At 36.4% G+C, this 19,799-nt stretch overlaps 2 protein-coding genes and 1 pseudogene across 3 annotated transcripts in view; 1 reads left to right on the top strand and 2 right to left on the bottom strand.

Moving 5' to 3' along the window:
- Window positions 1–19,799, bottom strand: part of LOC126593049 (guanylate kinase 2-like) — a 42,071-nt gene that overhangs the window by 3,370 nt on the left and 18,902 nt on the right. The gene's annotated exons all lie outside the window — the stretch shown is intronic.
- LOC126592847 (disease resistance protein Roq1-like) lies at window positions 1,074–17,963 on the top strand (annotated as a pseudogene).
- LOC126593050 (putative 4-hydroxy-4-methyl-2-oxoglutarate aldolase 3) lies at window positions 9,725–10,183 on the bottom strand. The gene has a single exon (XM_050258915.1). The coding sequence runs from the start codon at window positions 10,169–10,171 to the stop codon at window positions 9,725–9,727; it is 447 nt and encodes a 148-aa protein (XP_050114872.1). The 5' UTR covers window positions 10,172–10,183.

Below are 19,799 nucleotides of genomic sequence, written 5' to 3' on the forward strand. Positions count from 1 at the left end.
AAAAGGGGCAAGCAGGTTCACGTTCACACCATCATTTTGTTTTTGTCTCCGTATTTTTTAAGATCTCAGACAAGAAAATCAAACAACTTGTCATAAAATAAAACTGAAATTCCTATTTACACGAGATAATCAAACAAGTTAACATTAAAAAAAACTAGTCATCGTGGAGGGACTTTGAAGCTTCTGCTCTTTTGGCTGTTTACCTATAAAAATTCCCAGCTTTTGACTAACATATAATATTAATATAGTACTAGGCTGCCCTGTATTCAGCTGCAGGTATGCACTCCATCAGTCCGAGAGTTATTTTTGTATTCTTGTCGTCGAAGTCTTATAATATATGTGGCTCTCGTACATCATGTTTTGTGTTAATAATATAATGTCAAATACAAATTTTTATTCACATAACATTATATCATTAATTTAAGGTATATTTGTCGATCTATCCTCTGAATTTGTATAGAGCTGTTAATTTTCCTTCGTGAACTTTAATTTTAGCCAATTACCTCCTAAAACCTTTATAATTAGCTAATTTCCCCTATGAACTTTAATTTTAGCCTATTACCCCCTGAACTTTTATAAATAGCCAATTTCCCCTTGCTTTAGATTTTAAAATTTTCATCCATCTTGATCACGGAAACAACACATGACAACTGTATGAGGGCAAAAAGGATGAAACATTGGATGGATGAAAAATTGAATGAAAGTTTTTAAAATCTAACGCCAAAGGAGGAATTGACTATTTATAACAGTTCAGGGGGTAATCGGCTAAAATTAAAGTTCAAGAAGGAAATTGGCTAATTTAAAAAGTTCAAGGGGGTAATCGGCTAAAATTAAAGTTCAGACGAAAAATTGGCAGCTGCATACAAGTTTAGGAGACAAAGCAACAAATACCTCTTAATTTAATGATGCAGATGTACAATGTACTCGTAACTACTCGTGTCATAGAAGCTGAGTCCGTTTACTTATGATTCTTCGCAGCTATACCAAGCTAGCTAGTTCTGCAAATCCTTTTAAGTAACAACTTGCCAAAGCTTCCATTAATTACCAGTTTGTTTACTGGTGTTTAGTCTCCAATGGCTGATCCCATGACCACCAAAACCTCGTCACCTTTGCCTCCTTTTCCGACCCCTCCAATGAAATACGAGGTTTTCGTGAGTTTTAGAGGTTTGGACACTCGGAAAGGTTTCACTGACCATTTGTACAATGCTCTAGTTCGAGACGGGATCCACACTTCCAGGGATGAAGAACAACTCGAGAGCGGAAAGCCCATCTCAAAGGAACTCACCGAAGCAATCGCAGAATCGCAAATTTTCGTCGTTGTTCTTTTGAGAAACTACGCAACCTCCACATGGTGCCTGCATGAACTTGCAAGTATGGTTGAACTTGCGGCAAACGATGAGTCTAGACTGATTCTGCCGGTATTCTATGACGTGACACCGTCGGAAATCCGAACACAGACCGGAGTTTGTTTTGAAAAGGCGTTTGCTAAACATGAAAAAGATTTCGAAGGAGAAACAGAGAAGGTGACAAGGTGGAAGAGTTCACTGACTACAATAGCCGACCTTTCAGGATTTGATCTAAGACATTATAGGTATGTGGTACTTCTATTATGTATTTCATTTCTTTAGGTTGAAAATTTCTCATTTCAATATATGTTTTTCTTAATGTTCGTTTGACAACAATTTGCATTTTCGGTTTTTAGTTTTTGGTAGCTATTTTTTATTATCAATTAGTTCAATTTTGAAACTCGCAAAAATATAGCTCATTTGGTAACTATTTGGTTTGGTTTAATTTTTTTATCTTTAAGATATAGGAAAAGTATATGAAGGAGAACCGAACACTACAAGAAAAACACCCTCTTTCCCGATGAAAGGATTTCTGCGAGCCAAATAAGGTTTCATTGCCTAATGTTCTGCCCTACACAAATTCAAAAATAAAACTTGTCGCACAAACATTTGCTCAATGAATTTTAAAACTTTGTAAGGCAAAAATTATTTGCCCGACGAAATTACCAACGGCAATTTCTTCGAGCCAAGTGCGTTGACCAATTTGGGCTAACGAATGTAATTGTTTGACAACAATATTTCGTTGGTAAAACCTATTGATGAGCTAGAATAGTATCCTAAACTACGAAAATTTTACAATTTTGCCTGACGAATTTTCTACTATTTCATCGGCCAAAGTTCTATTTTCTAGAAATTTATGTCCTGGTGGTCACTCATCCTATATTTTTCTCTTTGTTTGTGAGAGCCTCTCTCTCCGTATGTGAGAGTTCTTCTCCTCTTTGTGTGAGTGCATCCAATCTTTGAAGATTCACGTCACAGCCGGCTCTAGCTGTGGCTAGGGTCGGTAGCAGTCCCATGGTTCTCTTCTATTTTTTTCTTTTCCTTTTCTTCTTGTTGTTTGCTTGCTTATCTTTCCTGTTTCCTTCCGGTTCTTTTCCTCCTACTATCATCACTATGCTGCCCTATTTTCCTTTTGATCCTACCATCTTATATCCACATCACCCGTTTCCTCCATATCCATCTCCATCATTTTCATCAATGGGTTCGATCATCTTTCCAACCATCTACAATTTTGATCGATTGCCATCTATTTTCTTCATGATTCATCGCGCAATCTTGGGAGTGTGTGTAGAGCTTCGGCTCTGGTGTTCGCACGACCACCTTTATTGGCCCGTGTTGGTCTTTCCCCCTGTTCGCCTTTGTTGGCGACGTTGGCCGTGAGATTTGTCTTCCCGCGGTCTTCCTGTAGCTACAGAGTTTGTAGCTTCTTTAGTATACGGCGACGATCATTGTTGTGGTGGTCTTAGAAGGATGTTGCAACCTTTAGATTTGGGGTTTGTGTTGGTGTGATTGCAAGACATCGAAGGGGGCGACTAATCAGGTTGCTCGTGGCATGGAACACAAAATGTATCGTGGTTCACCCCAATGTTTGGGCTACGTCCACACTGATATTGTATTTCTTTGAGATGTTGAAGAGGATTGTGAGGGTGAGAGCCCTGCTCTGAATATGAGAGGCTTGAAGATTGTGAGGGTGAGGAATCCCTTTTATAGACTAAGGGCTCCTCACTTATTACATATTTGCCCCTTCATTTATTACATAATTACATTTGAGTCCCCCGAGTATTTATACGAGATCTAAATATGGAGGCCCTAAGTATGGTACAAACAAAAACCAATTAAAATTATTGATTATAATTTTTAAAATTTTTAAGTGTAATGAAATTTGAAATTAAATTCTTGAACGGAATACTTATATAAATGTTATCAGCCACCTGACTGCCATAATTGGCATGCTTATTGTTTGGGATAAAATCTGAACTTTGGGCCAGAGAGAAAGCCGGCCCAAACCCAAGGCCCAGAGGAAAACTTAGGAGGCAGGAAAGAGGCTTTCGGCTGGGCACAAGTTACAAAGGCCACCTGCTTACCTGCTCAAAGACCACAGGGGGTAGGTTATTCAGTCACTGCACAGCCCAATAAAGTACTTTATTGGTGGCATTCATGTAAAAAAGCTAGTGAGTCATCACCAAACCGCATTCGGGCACCGCTATTTACTACAGGAACCCAAGCTGAAGTCGTCTATAAAAGGAGGAAGAGAAGACAGAATTAAGGACACTCAAACAAACAAACAAAAGCCAAAACTCTGCTCAAGCCAGATTTGCCTTCAACGAAGCTGTAGTCAGCACAAGCCTTCATCCCATTCGGGATAAACCTTCCCAAACCCCTGTAATAGCTCTGCTACCTTGTTCATGGTGGTATCGATTCATTTTGTATCCTCTTCTCCCCCGGCAACCCCTCTAAAAGCTTTCAGACCTCTGACAGAGCCACAAAGATAGATTTTGTAAGAAGTTCAGCCTTGGCCGATAAGGTTCAAACTTACCCGACTATCTTTGCTCTGTCTTTGTCTTTTCTTTCTTTTAAAAGCACAATAACATGTTATATATTCCCAGTTATATACAAGTTATTTCTAGCAAAGTCATAATGAGTCTTCAGCACTTGGATCCGATCTGAATCGCGTCAGAGTTCAAATCAGATCTAAGTCTTAAGCCCGGCGGGCATGTAATTTAAAGATCAGTTTAAAAGTCCTTGGCCTCAAGGCATAAAAAAGAACTCTATGTGGACTCAACCCATCCACGACAATCCTTGATAAGCGAGAAGTCCGAAGTTACTTGGGGCGCAAGTAATCAATCTATTTCTCCGTTTTGTTGCTATTATATCTTGATTCGTAAAAAAGGCTTAAGCATAGGAGTGAATTCTGATAGAAAGCCTCAAGGCCTACACCTAAGGCCCCAAGAAGGCATCTATTTAGCTTCATTTCATGTTGTGGTCTAGTTGGTCCGAGTATAAGGATTAACTCTGATGGGAAGCCTCAAGGCCTATACCTAAGGCCCTACAAAGGCACTCATTTGGGTTCGTCCTACCTCTTGGATTCAGATAATCAAAAGTATAATAGTGATAAGACTCTGGCAACCATAAAAGACCAAATATGATACATCCAAGCGCTGGTTTAGTTTGACAGGAAGCCTCAAGGCCTATACCTAAGGCCTCACAAAGGCACCTGTTATATCTAACTTGGTTTCTCGGGCGTATACATATTCAATCAAAGCTTAACACCCATTCAACATCTGCCATACTGAAGATGGCAGTGGCACGCCTGAGCACGACAAAGTTAATCTTGATTGTGAGCCTTAAGGCCTACATCTAAGGCCCCACAAAGGCACCCTTTCAAATTAACTCTGTCCTTCTCTTTCAGAACTGTCCGACGAGCCTTGCCCGAAGTGTGTCTTGCCCGACCAAGATCTGCCCGACAAAAGCTTGCCCGAGCGAGCCCGAGAAGAAAGCAGAAGTACGACAGATACCCTCAACCGACGCCATTCTCCCAGGGGAGCTGTGTGCTCGTCCGCCAGGAGATTCCTGCGACGAACACTTATCCCGATAGGCGTTGACTTCATAGAAAAGCGAACCCTTCACACACCATTCATCAACCCAGTAAGTGAGGAGCCGAGCATTGAAGTGACAAAGATACTGCTTCGCATCCTAGTTAGCCTTATTTGCCGAAGATTTTCATTGTGAATAAAAAAAGCAATTAAAATGAAAAAAAATAGAATAGTGAAATGAAATTTAAAAAAAAACTTACCAAAAAGTTCAGGCTTTGAAAATGATCGCATAGCCAGTGTCATTCATCCATCCTTTCTATAAACTCCGGAGGTGGATCGGTCAGAGCTTCAGTAGGAGATGCACAAGTCTCATAGTACTTGTGAAGCTCGTACTTCCACTACTTGAATTAATCGGTCCACACTCGGGTTATATACTCAGACACACCCAACTCTTCCATGTCAATCTCAAAGGATTTTGTCTCATTACCTAATCCCAAAAATTATCATTTGGATGATTTTTAGCATATGTCATCTCAGAGCATATGCCAACTACATTGACTGTTGGATTGTTGAAATTAATTTCGAAGACTGCAAAAATTATTGAAAGAATTGAATATGCGAAAATGTCCCTCACATTTGCCCGACGAAATTTTGCATTTTTTCTGGAAGAACTGTAAACCCTAAAAGCTAAATCATAAAATATACCTTCATATGTCGATGTCGTAGGATTGTCGAATGACTGGTTAGCAGGAGAAATGGGTGTAGATATCAAACTCAACATCTACAAAATAATAACTTCAAACTATAAGTCTCTGCTCCTTTAAGTGCACAACTAAACAAAAGATATTAACAAATAATAAAAAAACCTTAAATTAATTGGGAGGTTGAGAGATGGGTGATGAGGTGGCTGAGAGAGAGAGAGAGAGAGAGAGAGAGAGAGAGAGAGAGAGAGAGAATAAAAATAAGAAAGAAGAGAGGAGAAGTAAAAAAGAAAAGGAGAAGGTTGCATGACCTATTTTAATGAATTGGAGTTTGCCCAAAAGGCCATTTTGTTGGGTAAAGTATATGGGTCATCGAGCCAAAAAAGTGTAGGTAGGATTATGACAAGTAATTGTGGATCTTTGCCCAATGACCCATATGGTTAGCCCGACAATATTTTATCGGGCAAAGATAGCTCTGCAGACTTGCCTTTTTGTTGGGCAAAAGGTGGCATAATATGCATAAATTTTTTTTCTTGGCATGAAACCTTTGCCCATTGAAATACTTAATCGCCTAAAGTCTTTGAAGAAAAAAACCAAAACGTTGATCAGTTTTGTCTGTCCAAATTTTTATTTGATTTGTTGGACAAACTTTGGTCGGATAAATGGTAATTTCTAGCTGTAGAAGAAGAATGGAGGTAGAATGTGAGAAAGATTCATAAGAAATGTAGAGTAAATAATTTAAGGGACACTTTGGATGCGATCTCTAACTATCAATATTCTTTGATTGAAACCTTGTTAGTTTTTAGTTTTTGATTGAGATCCCTGACATTAATGTAATAATGTAAGTTACTATATTTTTTAAAATAAAAATTAAAAATTGAAATTTGTAATTGTTTATATTAATGAGATTTTAAATCAAACCCATAATTTATGGGATCAAAAATAATAAAATATAAATTATACTCTCTATTATATTGTGTGTGTGTGTGTGTATATACATATATGTATGGGTACATTAACCAAAATTAACAAAAAAAGTTATTGTACCAAAACATGGATACATTCTCAAATCAACGAAAAAGAATGTACCCATATAAGTTTAAACATGGATTAAAAAATTTGAAAGGATTTTATATTAAAAAAAAGGTACATTTTAAATATAACAAATTGATATAGAGGTGTGAGTACATTTTAAATGGGTACATTTAAGATTAAAAAAATTGAAAACTTATATGAATGGGTACATTTAAGATTAAAAATTGAGAATCTTTATATATATATATATATATATATATATATATAAAAACTAATAGGTACAAACTTAATTTAATTTAATTTATTATTATTTTGGAAATGTTTGAATTGAAAATTAATTAGAAGTTTAATAGAGGTGTGATTATTAAACCCTAAATTAATTACTAATTTTTATATTAAAAAATTATATAATAAACATGTAAATTCATTATCACATTAATGCTAGGGACTTGAATCAAAATTTGAGAACTAATAAGGTCTTAGTCAATGAACAGTAAGAACTAGGGACCGGATACTAATTTTTCCATAATTTAAAAACAAAAACTCTTCCAAGTTGTTTTCACTTTTCAAAGTTTTGTCTCTTTCCCGGTACTGTTTATTTTAATGAAAAGCCACATTTTTACACTAAAAAGTCAATCATAGTACTATTCACTTTACCCTTTATTTTGTCATTATCGTTAAAATTCAAAGTTTTCAAGCTCTTTTCATTAGTTTTCCTTTATATTTATAGGCAAAACCCTAGTGAATTTATTAATTAGCCATCATCGATATCATTAGAGTTCTTTCATCCAATAAGATTGGTCCACCAAGTCCAATCCCTAATAGATTGTAATTTGGAGCCAAAGCGTAAAGACTTATTAGGCAACACTAGGTCAAACAATTAATCCAAGAAAAAGTTCAATGGAATTTGAGCAAGATTCCTTTATTGGGCAATTAATTTAAGTAAAGATAAGCTTCCTATATGTTTCTGTCAAATAAAGTTTACTCGTTTTGGGATTATTTAGGTTAATTAACTTAAATCACCCATTAAACTTTACAATCACACAAATAAGCTCCATGTAACATACTTCATAAATTTATTAGTAGTGAAGAGCAAAGACCCGAATGTATATCAGTTCGTTCACTCCAGGGTCCTCCTTAATTATCAATCTTTACAAGATTGCATTATGCTTCGAACGAAAGCTCACAAACGGTAAAACCAATCAGCTGTAAACATTTGATGCCTCCTTTACTGCCATGAAATCATTTAAGCAAATTAAAATTTTAAAACATAGTCCAATGTAGCTAATAACTTTTATGTACTTCTGCCAATGCCGTGAACCTTAACGAAGTGCAAAATTTAAAACTTACGAGCACTTAACTAGCAGCTGCATAAAACCTTCACAAGTCAGTAATTCACAACGAACTTATATGAATGCGCAATACCAATATGAAATTGTTCGACCATCATAATTACTGGCCATTTTCAGCACTATATCAAACTGAAGTTTATACCCACATTCACAATATGTTGTTTTATGACTCTAAAACAGTCTTCTTATAGATTCAAATTTGAAGCCTTGATGTCTAAAAGACTTTCACAAACATACACAAAACAAATAAGTGAAGCACATATCAATATAATAACCTAACGTTCCTTATGGCATAAGCTATAAATTGTAGCAAATAGAATGAGAACAAATTTCATTAAATGTTAGGGATGTGATATCCACACACCCCTTTTTACTTCTCCCACACCTTTTTTGTTTTCAGCCGTCGGATCGAATGAATTGAAGAAGATCAATGAACAAGAATTAACAAGGGGTGTGTGAGACGCACACCCCTAAATGTTAAACAAGAAAAATTGGCAACATAAACTTCTTACTAAACATAGGTTAATAATAAAATCACCATAAATAAAGTAGTAAACTAGATTTTAATCCTTAAATAAGATGAAGTTTAGAAAATGTCTTATACAAGATTAAAAATTGATTTTAGTCCCTAAACTCTATTTAATGCCAGCATATGTATTCAATGTCTCTCTTTTTAATTTATAATTTTATGGTGTTCATAAATTAAATTTTATGAAAATATTATAAATTTTAATTCTCATTATGGTAAGTATCTTATATAAGAAAATATTTTTTGTAGAGATTTTTCTATACACTTATGTTTTTGCATATTTTCTTGTGTGCCGCTAATTCTTTACAATATATTTAGGTACGAACATTTCGGTACACTATTTTAGTATAATATATTTAGGTACCGGCATTATGGTACACCGGTTTAGTATCATATATTTAGGTAAAGAATTTTCGTGTGCACTTATGTTTTTGCATATTTTCTTATGTGCCACTAATTTAGTACATATATTGAGGTACAGACATTTTGGTACACTAATTTAGTAAAATATATTATGATACGGACGTTTAGGTACACTAATTAGAGGAAGTTAAATCAAATTAATGAAATAAAATGTGTATAATAATAAATTAAAATTTTTATGTAATACATTAAATAAGATATCTATTAAATATTAAAAAATATATAATATAAATTTGAATTAAGTACACATTAAATGACTAAAATCAATATCCAATCTAACACCACATTTTTATTAAATTTTAATCTTCTTCAAGAATTAAAGTTCAAAACCACTAAATAAATACACATCCAATAATCATTATATTTCCAGGTTTATAAGTAGACACATTAATGAATAGCATTATAAAAATTAAGGTAATTTGATGGTCATTATATCAATCGTTTCTGAAACTTACATCAAAATCTGTAAGGGAAATTTTATTTAAACCCATCTAACCTATTTCTTCACCCAACTTACTCTTTGCACCCATTTGTTTTTTAACTAAATTATTAATATCTCTTTAAACCCAAATTTAATACCTAATATACCCTCATAAACCCAATTCAATATGTGGATTTATATTTACACCCATTGAACATCAATGATTGTCGGTCTTTGTCCCTGTTATGCTCTGCTCTGTGAAGCTAATAACTTTCCTCTGCAAACAGCTAGCCAGCCTTGGTTTTTGGGGCAATGGTTGGGTAAAGTATCAATATGTCGTCATGATTTGCTTGTACTAGGCATGTTTTTGAATTGCAATGAAAATCATTCGCCTTCACGAATCAAGGTTCCTGCAATGTTGATCGGAACATGCTTTTCTCCGACGCCTTTTTTGTTCGACTTCATCGGATGAGATGCCAAAGCCCTCACCCCAATATCACACTCATTGATCTCATCTACATCTCTAATGCAGCCATTCAGCACAACACCTGCCCATCCCATGTTTTGAGTCAACTGTCCCAAGTTCCCTCCAACCAAAGCACATCTCATGCTTCCTCCGCCATCAATGACCAAAACTCTTCCCTCGCCTTTGGTTTCGAGAAGCTGTCTGACTAAGACATTGTCCTCGAACACCTTGAGTGTCGTAATGGGGCCTGAGAATGCTCGGGATTGTCCGTATACCTGGAAAATTGGTGGCAGCACACGCAAACCTCCGCTTCCCACAAGAGTTGTATTCGTATCACAAATTTCAGCAGTTGCTAAGGTAGCCATATTTCGCCTGCAGATGCATATAGTCTGCATTGTTAGTTGATTAAGGTCTAAACTGTATTTTCCTTACTTTAGCATGTGTAAATAAATCAGTTTGTGATCAAGGGCTGAGATTAGATGATATTGTGCTAGGCTTGGATGTAAACATGTGTCAAGATCTCATAGGGTCTTGTAATGAATGGTATGATGAGCTCATAGGCTCACGTAGCTTCTCTCTCCCTAGTAGTCATGTAAATGTTGAGGAAAGAAGGAATATATGCAGGAGAGCATTCTTTGGCTCTCACTGAGATATTTTGAGAACACTCTCTGTCTTTTCATTTTCTCTCTAAAACCTCTTCTTCTTATACACATTTCTAAATACATCACTGCATAACAGGAATTCCAACATGGTATCCAGAGCCTAGGTTCGATTTCGGACTGGGCGTTAAATTCTGTGAAAGTGTGTGAGAGAATCCAACGTGAAATCTCTCCATTTCATTCCGATTCAAGCTAAATGGCTGGATCTGGAAGCGGTGATTTACGAGCTCCCGTTTTTTATGGAACGGAGTTCGAGTTCTGGAAAGTGAGAATGGTCACCATTTTCAAATCGTATGGGATATGGAAATTGGTTGACAAAGGGATTGTTATTCCAGAATCGAAGAAGAAAAGAGAAAAGAAGAAAACAAAGAAGGAGAAAGATGAGGAAGATTCATCCTCATCGGATGATGATGAAGGAGATGATGACGAGTTGGACGCACACATGGAAGATCAGCTCATGAAAGATGCTAAGGCACTGGGCATTATTCAGAGTGCTGTCTCGAAGGAGATCTTCCCTCGAATCGTGAATCAAGAGACCTCAAAGGGTGCCTGGGATCTACTCCAGGAGGAGTTTCGCGGCGATGAACAGGCAAGATCCGTTAAACTTCAAAGTTTACGTCGTGAATTTGAGTATATGAGAATGAAGGAGAATGAATCTCTATCTGTCTATCTTACTAGACTATTTGAATTAATTAATCAAATGAAATCTTATGGTGAGAACCTCACTCATCAAAGAGAAGTTCAAAAGGTTTTGATTAGTTTGTCCAGTAAATATGATCCAATCTGTGTTGTGATTGAAAGAACTTCTGATTTGAATACTATGACTGTGCAAGAAGTGGTAGGATCTCTTAAGAGTTATGAGCTTAGATTGAGTAGACATGTTGATGAAATTACAAGCACAGAGCATGCTTTCTCCACTATGGGTCTTGTACCTAAAGCACAGAATAGGCCACTCACACAGGGAAATCACAGTAAGGGAAAGAAGAATTGGAAGTCTATGTCTAAGAAGTGGGAAAACAACACTCGACAGCCTGAGAGACAGGGTGAGATCACTGAGGGTGTTAAACAAAAGTGCAAGATCTGTGATAAGGCTCATCATGGAGAGTGTTGGTTCAAAGGAAAACCTAAGTGTCATAACTGCAACAGATTTGGACATGTAGTGAGAGATTGTCACCAGCCAAAGAAAAATCATACTGCAAATTATTTGAATCATGTTCAAGATAATGCAATGATGTTTTATGCCTGTCATAAGGCCTCTGTGCAAGAAAATAGAGGAGTTTGGTATCTGGACAGTGGTTGCAGTAACCACATGACCAGTACTGAATCATTGCTGATCAATATTGACAGAAGTATAAGGTGTAAGGTGAAAATGGGCACAGGGGAATTGGTTGACTCAGTTGGCAAAGGCACACTGATTGTGGAGACCAAAAGAGGCACTCGGTTCATACCAGAAGTAATGATTGTACCTGGTTTGGATGAAAATCTTCTCAGTGTAGGACAGTTAAACATGGCTATTGGTTGTTGTTTGGTAATTTCATGGCCTGCATATTTGGAGATCGTGAACTGCAAGATCATATAGCCACTGTGAATATGGAGAGTGAAATTCCACTCACAGAAACTTATGACAACACACCAAAGAAGTGGAGAGATCTGAATGAAGTGTTTGCTCAGTGTAGACTCAGTGTCATTGAACCTGAGAATTACTTTGAAGCTTCTCAAGATGAAGCTTGGAAGAAAGCAATGGATGAGGAGATTACTATGATTGAGAAGAATGACACTTGGAGATTGGTTGATAGACCAAGTGACAAACCAATTGTTGGAGTAAAATGGATCTTCAAAACCAAATTGAATTTGGATGGCACTGTACAAAAACACAAGGCAAGATTAGTTACCAAAGGGTACACTCAAAAGCCCGGAATTGATTTTAATGAGACATTTGCACCTGTGGCTAGATTGGATACTATAAGAACACTCATTGCTTTGGCAGCACAGAAAGGGTGGAAACTGTACCAGTTAGATGTAAAGTCTGCTTTCCTGAATGGGATCCTTGAAGAGGAAGTGTATACAGATCAGCCAGATGGATATATTGTCAAGGGAGAAGAACACAAAGTATATAAGTTAAGAAAGGCCCTGTACGGTCTAAAGCAAGCTCCCAGAGCTTGGTACAGCAATATTGATACTCATTTGCTGCAGAGTGGATTTAAAAAAAGTCCAAGTAAGGCCACCTTATATGTGAAACATGTGGATGGACAGGGAACTCTGATTGTCTCTATATATGTGGATGACATAGTTTATACTGGAAGCTGTTTAGAAATGATTGAAGATTTCAAATGTGATATAATGAACAAGTATGAGATGTCCGACTTAGGCTTGTTGCATCATTTTCTTGGAATTGGAGTAATCCAACAAGAAGGGAGTATCTTTATTCACCAGAAAAAGTATGCACTGAGTTTACTGGACAGATTTGGTTTAAAGAGCTGCAAGTCTGTCTCAATACCTTTACCTCCCACGGATAAGCTAAGGAAAGGTGATGGGAGTGAAGCTGCAGATGAAGAATTGTATAGGAAAATTGTTGGCAGCCTTCTATACTTAACTGCAACAAGGCCTGATATCTTGTACTCAGCATGTGTACTTGCCAGGTACATGCACTGTCCTTCCATCAAACATCTTGGCACTGCAAGGAGGATCCTCAGATATGTGCAGGGAACTGTTGACTATGGAATTAAGTATGAAAAGGGAAATGCAGCTCTACTCATAGGATTTTGTGACAGTGATTGGAGTGGAGATGAAGATGACATGAAGTCCACATCAGGGTATGCTTTCAGCTTTGGCAGTGGTGCATTTTCTTGGGCTTATGTAAAGCAACAGAGTGTTGCACTCTCAACTGCTGAAGCCGAGTATATGAGTGCTTCAGAAGCCACCACTCAAGCTACATGGCTGAGATTTGTGCTGCATGATTTTGGTGAAGAATTGATCGAACCAACTCCTTTGATGTGTGATAACACATCAGCAATTGCAATGTCAAAGAATCCGGTATTCCATCAGAGGTCTAAACATATCAAGAGGAAGTTTCATTTCATCAGAGATGCAATTCAGGAAGGAACAATTGACCTGCAATACTGCAAAAGTGAGGAGCAACTAGCTGACATTTTCACCAAAGCACTTGCTAAAGACAGGTTCTGTGCTCTGAGGGATAAGCTTGGGGTAATCTCAGTTAAGACCTTAGAAGGGAGTGTTAGTTGATTAAGGTCTAAACTGTATTTTCCTTACTTTAGCATGTGTAAATAAATCAGTTTGTGATCAAGGGCTGAGATTAGATGATATTGTGCTAGGCTTGGATGTAAACATGTGTCAAGATCTCATAGGGTCTTGTAATGAATGGTATGATGAGCTCATAGGCTCACGTAGCTTCTCTCTCCCTAGTAGTCATGTAAATGTTGAGGAAAGAAGGAATATATGCAGGAGAGCATTCTTTGGCTCTCACTGAGATATTTTGAGAACACTCTCTGTCTTTTCATTTTCTCTCTAAAACCTCTTCTTCTTATACACATTTCTAAATACATCACTGCATAACAGGAATTCCAACATGCATATCATCAAAAAGTTATTTTTCTCTAAGAGCGCTATTAAGGTTTTAACCAGAATGAACGTAGGATAAACAAAGAATAATCGTAGCGTTTAATTATAGTATTTGGGTTTATTGATAAATTTAAGTTTTATTATTAATTTCATTTTGTACTTAATAGTAATTATACAATAGGGTGAAATAGACAATTAACATTCAAAATTTTAAGTTGGGTGTAAAAAGAGGTTGCATGGGTTTAAATAAAATTTCCCATCCGTAATCTGTCAAAAAAAAAATTCATTGATTTGTGTCAACTTGATAAAACCATCAGAATTCAATCTTTAATGTATTTCCTTAAAAGATTAATTTGAATTACAGTGACATGCAAATAAACAACATAGCAAATTAATAAGACAAACAAGCCTGAAATTTTACTAATGAGTACCTTGAGCAACTGTGATTATCTTTCTTGTGCCAAAAATTCTATGCTGCAAGATATTTCATAATTGAGCTTAGAATATAAAACACAACAAAAACCATCTCAGAACTTTTTTAGCAAGAAGTAAACATATAACCATCATTTTTTAGTACACAGCAATGTGCCACTTTCAAACTAAACCAAATGGGTTGCATCTTAGTCCAAATAAAATGGTCCTTAATTTGAATCAATAGAAGTTACATTTGGTCAAGAATCTTTAAGGCCAAACAACTTATATGTCATGCTTCATTTCCTTAAAATTGGTACCCATATGAGATTTAATGGGGTTCATATCAGAAACATTTAAAACTTGAAGACATAGAACTATCCTTCACAATTTTTTGTAGGTTTTTTTATATACTTATTTTTCTCTCTTTCCTTGTTTAGAAAAGGCATCTTAATTCACCAAGAAAGAAAAGGCACTTTATTTATGATTCAACGATATATTTACACTCAACTCAAATATGAAAGCTAAACCTACAGATACACAGATAGATCATCAACCCATGCTTGTCTTATATTTGAATACATGCTAAGTGATTGTAAAATTATTGAATGCCCAAAAACTGTATCCTGAGAAACTAAATGATTGTAACCTGTTAACGAGTATGTTTTAACCCATATTTTACTGATCCCAAATACTTAACATTATGCTTCAACTGTTTGGCAGATACGAGACACAACCGATTGGACAGATAGTTGAACGTTCGGTGAATTGAATAACACAAATCACATGTTGTCAAATGATCTAAAGGACTTCGTTGGTACGGATCAAGTAGATAAAATCGAATCCAACTTGCATTCGTCTATAGGGTCGGAAGAAGTTCGTATAATTGGGATTTGTGGGATGCCAGGAGTTGGTAAGAGTACCATTGCAAAAGCTCTTTCTCAAAGAATTCGCAATCAATTTGAAGCTTTCAGTTTCATTTCTAAGGTTGGAGAGATATCTAAAAAACAAAGTTTATTTCACATCCAAGAACAACTATGTGATCACTTGTTGGATAGAAAAGTAACTACGTAGGATGTCAACAAGGTGATAAGTGAGAGATTGTGCCGCAAAAATGTTCTGATAATTCTAGACAACGTGGATGAATTAGAACAAATAGAAGCTGTAGCTGGAAAGGATGGCAAAAAAATTTATAACCGGTTTGGTAAGGGTAGCAGAATCCTTGTAACCACAACAGATGAAACGCTGTTGACAAAGTATGAGTCAAAATTACTATACAAGGTTGAGAAACTTACTGACAAGGAAGCTCTTCTTCTCTTCTGCCGGAAAGCCTTCAACGAGGATTGTCCCATAAATGGCTATGAGAAATTGTCTTATGAATTTGTAGATCAATGTGGTGGTCTTCCTTTGGCTCTTGAAGTGTTGGGTTCCTCCCTCCTGGAAAGAAGTGTGGAAGAATGGTCCAGTACGTTGGCTTCTTTGAAAGATCATAATTATTCTGGCGAGGAGAGAATTATTGGTACTCTTAAAGTAAGTTATTATGGATTAACGCATTCCGAACAGAAGAAAATGTTTTTGGACGTTGCATGTTTCTTCAATGGGGAGGATGTTTGTCGGGTAAAAAAGATATTTGAAAGTTGTGGCTACTATCCAGGTAGCAATATAAAGATTCTCCGAGAGAAAAATTTGGTAAGCATCATAGGAGGAAAATTGTGGATGCATGATTTACTGCAAAAAATGGGCAGAGAAATTGTTCGTGGAGAAAATGAAGAGAAGGGAAAACGCAGCGAATTGTGGCTTTGCACAGATACCCTTTGTTTGCTCCCTAAATCCGCCATGGGCCTCGTGGGCAAGCCGGGGATTTACTTCACATACGAGATTGGTGGGTGCGGGCGTGCCACTACTAGATGCCGCTAGTAGACGAGATTTGAATGATTGAGGTTGTGCCTTTTGACTTCAAATCAAGAGATTGTGCCATTTGAGTGGGAGTTGCTCAAATCAAGGTTCTTTGTTTGCCTTAAAAATAAGGACTTTACTTATATGGAGATGTAGAACAATATGTAAATGACAAAGGAAAGTAAATGACTAATATTGTAGATTGCTTGTAAATTAAATGACTGAAGATGAGTTGTACATGAAAACTACAAAGGAGATCGATACTGCAAGTGAGCAGCAGAGCTAATAAACTAGATAAAAGAAGGCTTTTGGTGAAGGTTGATCCTGAAAGGGATGAATGCTTGGTGCTGACTACAGCTTCGTATGCAAATCTGGCTTGAGCAGAGTTTGTGTATTTGTTTGTTTGATTGAGTGTCCATAATCCTTGTGCATCTGCTTCTTTTTATAGGGATTTGAGGGAGCCCTTTTTTTAGAACAATGCACTTGCCCGAAAGAAACTTGGGCAATTTGTATTCCATTGCTTGGGCAGCTTGCATTTCACTTGCCAACTTGCATGGAGAAATAATATTAAAAGGGGAACTTGCATTTCCACCACATGCTTTTATTACATGTTTTCCCACTTGTAATAAACTAACATTTAAAAGAAGCAAGTTGACTTCTTTCACATGTCCCTTACCCGAAAGCTCTCATGGTGCATTCTCATCCACTTGCATGAAAAAGCATGCACTTGTCTTGATTAAACAATTTTTTGGCAAACCTCCACCATCCAAATCAAAAGGAAAAACATTATTTTAATGCCAAACTCTCCCACTTGACAGACAAATATCTCTTCAAGTTCAATGTTTTGCCTCATCACCCTCCAAATGCCATATTTTATTCAAATTGCCCAAATAAGTAAAAATGGGTACATTTTGGGTGCAAACACCCTTCATGTAATAAAGAAATATAAGGTGAGAAGTTTAATGAAATGCTCACGTTTTTATCTCGATTAAAAACATCTTGCACAAAGTCAAACTGAATTATGTACACATGTACATATATCTACATATCTGACTCCTTGTCTCTCCTCCTTTGCCGGACTTCGATCGTTTATCTGTATACAATTCATGTTTCCCTTCAAACATAGATCTAGAGTGGTTTGGCCATCAAAGCAATGACTACTCGCGAACAATCAGTCTGCCACAAAATCTAAACATGGACAGTAATTGGCTAGGATTGGCTGTATGTGCAAACTTTGCAATCCTGGAGCATCTGACTTTCGAGATTGACAAATTGGATATCCCAGCAATTTCTCACAACCTTAGTTGTCATTTTGAATCGGACAAAGGGAATTCTCTGCATCACTACTGCACGCAAAGAAGAATTCATGTGGTTGCATCTAGGAGGATTCGTTTAGGTATCCTACATACCATGAGTGTGGTTTTCAGATCAGTTGAATGAATGCAGTTCCCTAGAAGCTTCAGTCGTAAGTGATCACGAGGCCTTCAGTGTCCATGGGTGTGGTCTCCGCCTAGTACACCAGCATGATGAAGAAGAGTTTACTCAGGCCATATTGCAGTATATGACGTCGTTGTGCGATAAGAAAGGGAAAAATAAGCAAACACCCTCATAAGGGTGAGACAGGAATGATCATGTAGTAGAACTCACAAGGCAGCATTGAGGAACCTCACCAATAAAGAAGGCTTGTCAATGTCACTAATAACTTCTCCCCTTCCGCATATGTGGGTGTAGCTATATTGGCTAGAACAGATATGGTACCCTTATGATGCAGTGCATTAAGGAGGTTGAGTAATTAAGGATCTTGATATTCAGGATGGTCCATTGAGTTTTCAAATCTAGTTAATATCTCAAATAATCAAGTATTTGGAATATTGTGTTTTTAATTATATTGTTGGATTGAGACTTGGTGATTATTATCTCTTATGTTCTAGTTGACTAGGAAGTTGAAGTTGTGTTAGTGTTTAACTATCTTGTTGCTAGGCCTATTGAAAGGCTAGAATCGTTAAGGAAGAAACAAATTATGCATTTTGAATGAGTTTATGTAAACAAGAACTAGTTCTCTATATTGCTTGATATTTCAATAAACATCTCTTTGTTTTCCTCCCTACATCACCTTAAGCACCCGAATTCGAATGCGCAACTCCACCCCATCAATTTATTTCGTTACTTAGCAAATTTTTCTACCTTGGCAATGCCTTCCTTTTTATTCATCTGGTCTCAGCTAATTAATTGTCAACTTCATGTTAAAATGCAACAATGCAGCCTCCTATGTTTAATCCATCATTAGGGCTTGACAAAACTCAAAACGGAATCGTAGAGATTAGACGTGAAAAACGGAGTGCCGACTATCAATTATCTGACCCCTCCTCCCTCCTACATTATCCGGACTTGGGACCGGCATCATAAAATAAACTCAATACAAAAGCCTTGAATATTTTTCTTCTTCTGAATCAAAATTACGGAAAAATCAACACGAATTAATTATGCAAATTACTAAATAAAGGGATGTTTTGATATAGCGGATGTTGGCGAACTGACGACTCGTATCGAAACAAACTGAGCCAGCGTACGATGATTGCATAGTCCAGACTCAACTGCAAATGATTTTAAATACCGATCAAACATGCTTTGTTCCACTGTGATCAAATAGAGAGACAGACTTTCCTCACGAACAAAAAGCGTCATCAAATTAACCAAAGCTTGCACGCCACCATTATGTATGGACTTAATATATAGTTAAATTTAAGGCTTATTATATTAACACTCCACAAATTGTTGAAGAAACCCTACATACTTAATACACCCCACATTTGTTTTTTCAATGAATAATTATCTTAATACACTCCACATACTTCCCTATAATACCCTCACACCTCACATTCTCAATATACACCTTACATTTTCTACATGCACCCCATATTTTCTATACACCCCACATTTCTCAAATCTTATAAAGCTTTTAATTTAGACAAAAAATGCCGAATAGAATTTTGACAAAAGATGCCGCCTAAGATTTAAAGCATATGTGGGTTGTTTTCAATTCCATCATTAAAACTCGTGTCATCTGTTTTTAATATTTTGTGGTAATTTTAGGTGTTTAATTTTTCATGTAGTCTCTGTGGTTCCTAAAAGATGAATATGAACATAGAAACTTGAATAACGCAGCAAAAGCAAGATTAAATAATTATCGATGTCGTCAAAATCACTAAAACAATAAAAAATATGAAGTCTTACCTCATTTGAAGCTTCGAAAAAATCGTTTTCGTGTTTCATTCGTCAAAAATAATTTTTCTCAATCAACATGTTTGTAGTTTCATTAGTTAGGGTTTTGTTCAACAATGCAGGGTCGGAGGGATTTTGATAGTTGAAAATGATTTGGGGTGTATTTAGAAATTTTTTTTTTAACCTAATAAGATCAAAATTGACATTGCATAGTATGGTAAATAAA

This window comes from Malus sylvestris, chromosome 12 (genome assembly GCF_916048215.2).
Source record: "Malus sylvestris chromosome 12, drMalSylv7.2, whole genome shotgun sequence".
Classification (NCBI taxonomy): domain Eukaryota; kingdom Viridiplantae; phylum Streptophyta; class Magnoliopsida; order Rosales; family Rosaceae; genus Malus; species Malus sylvestris.

Bases quoted from the DNA above. Each gene is read 5' to 3' on its own strand.
- LOC126593050 (XM_050258915.1), bottom strand. From the start codon at position 10,171: ATGGCTACCTTAGCAACTGCTGAAATTTGTGATACGAATACAACTCTT.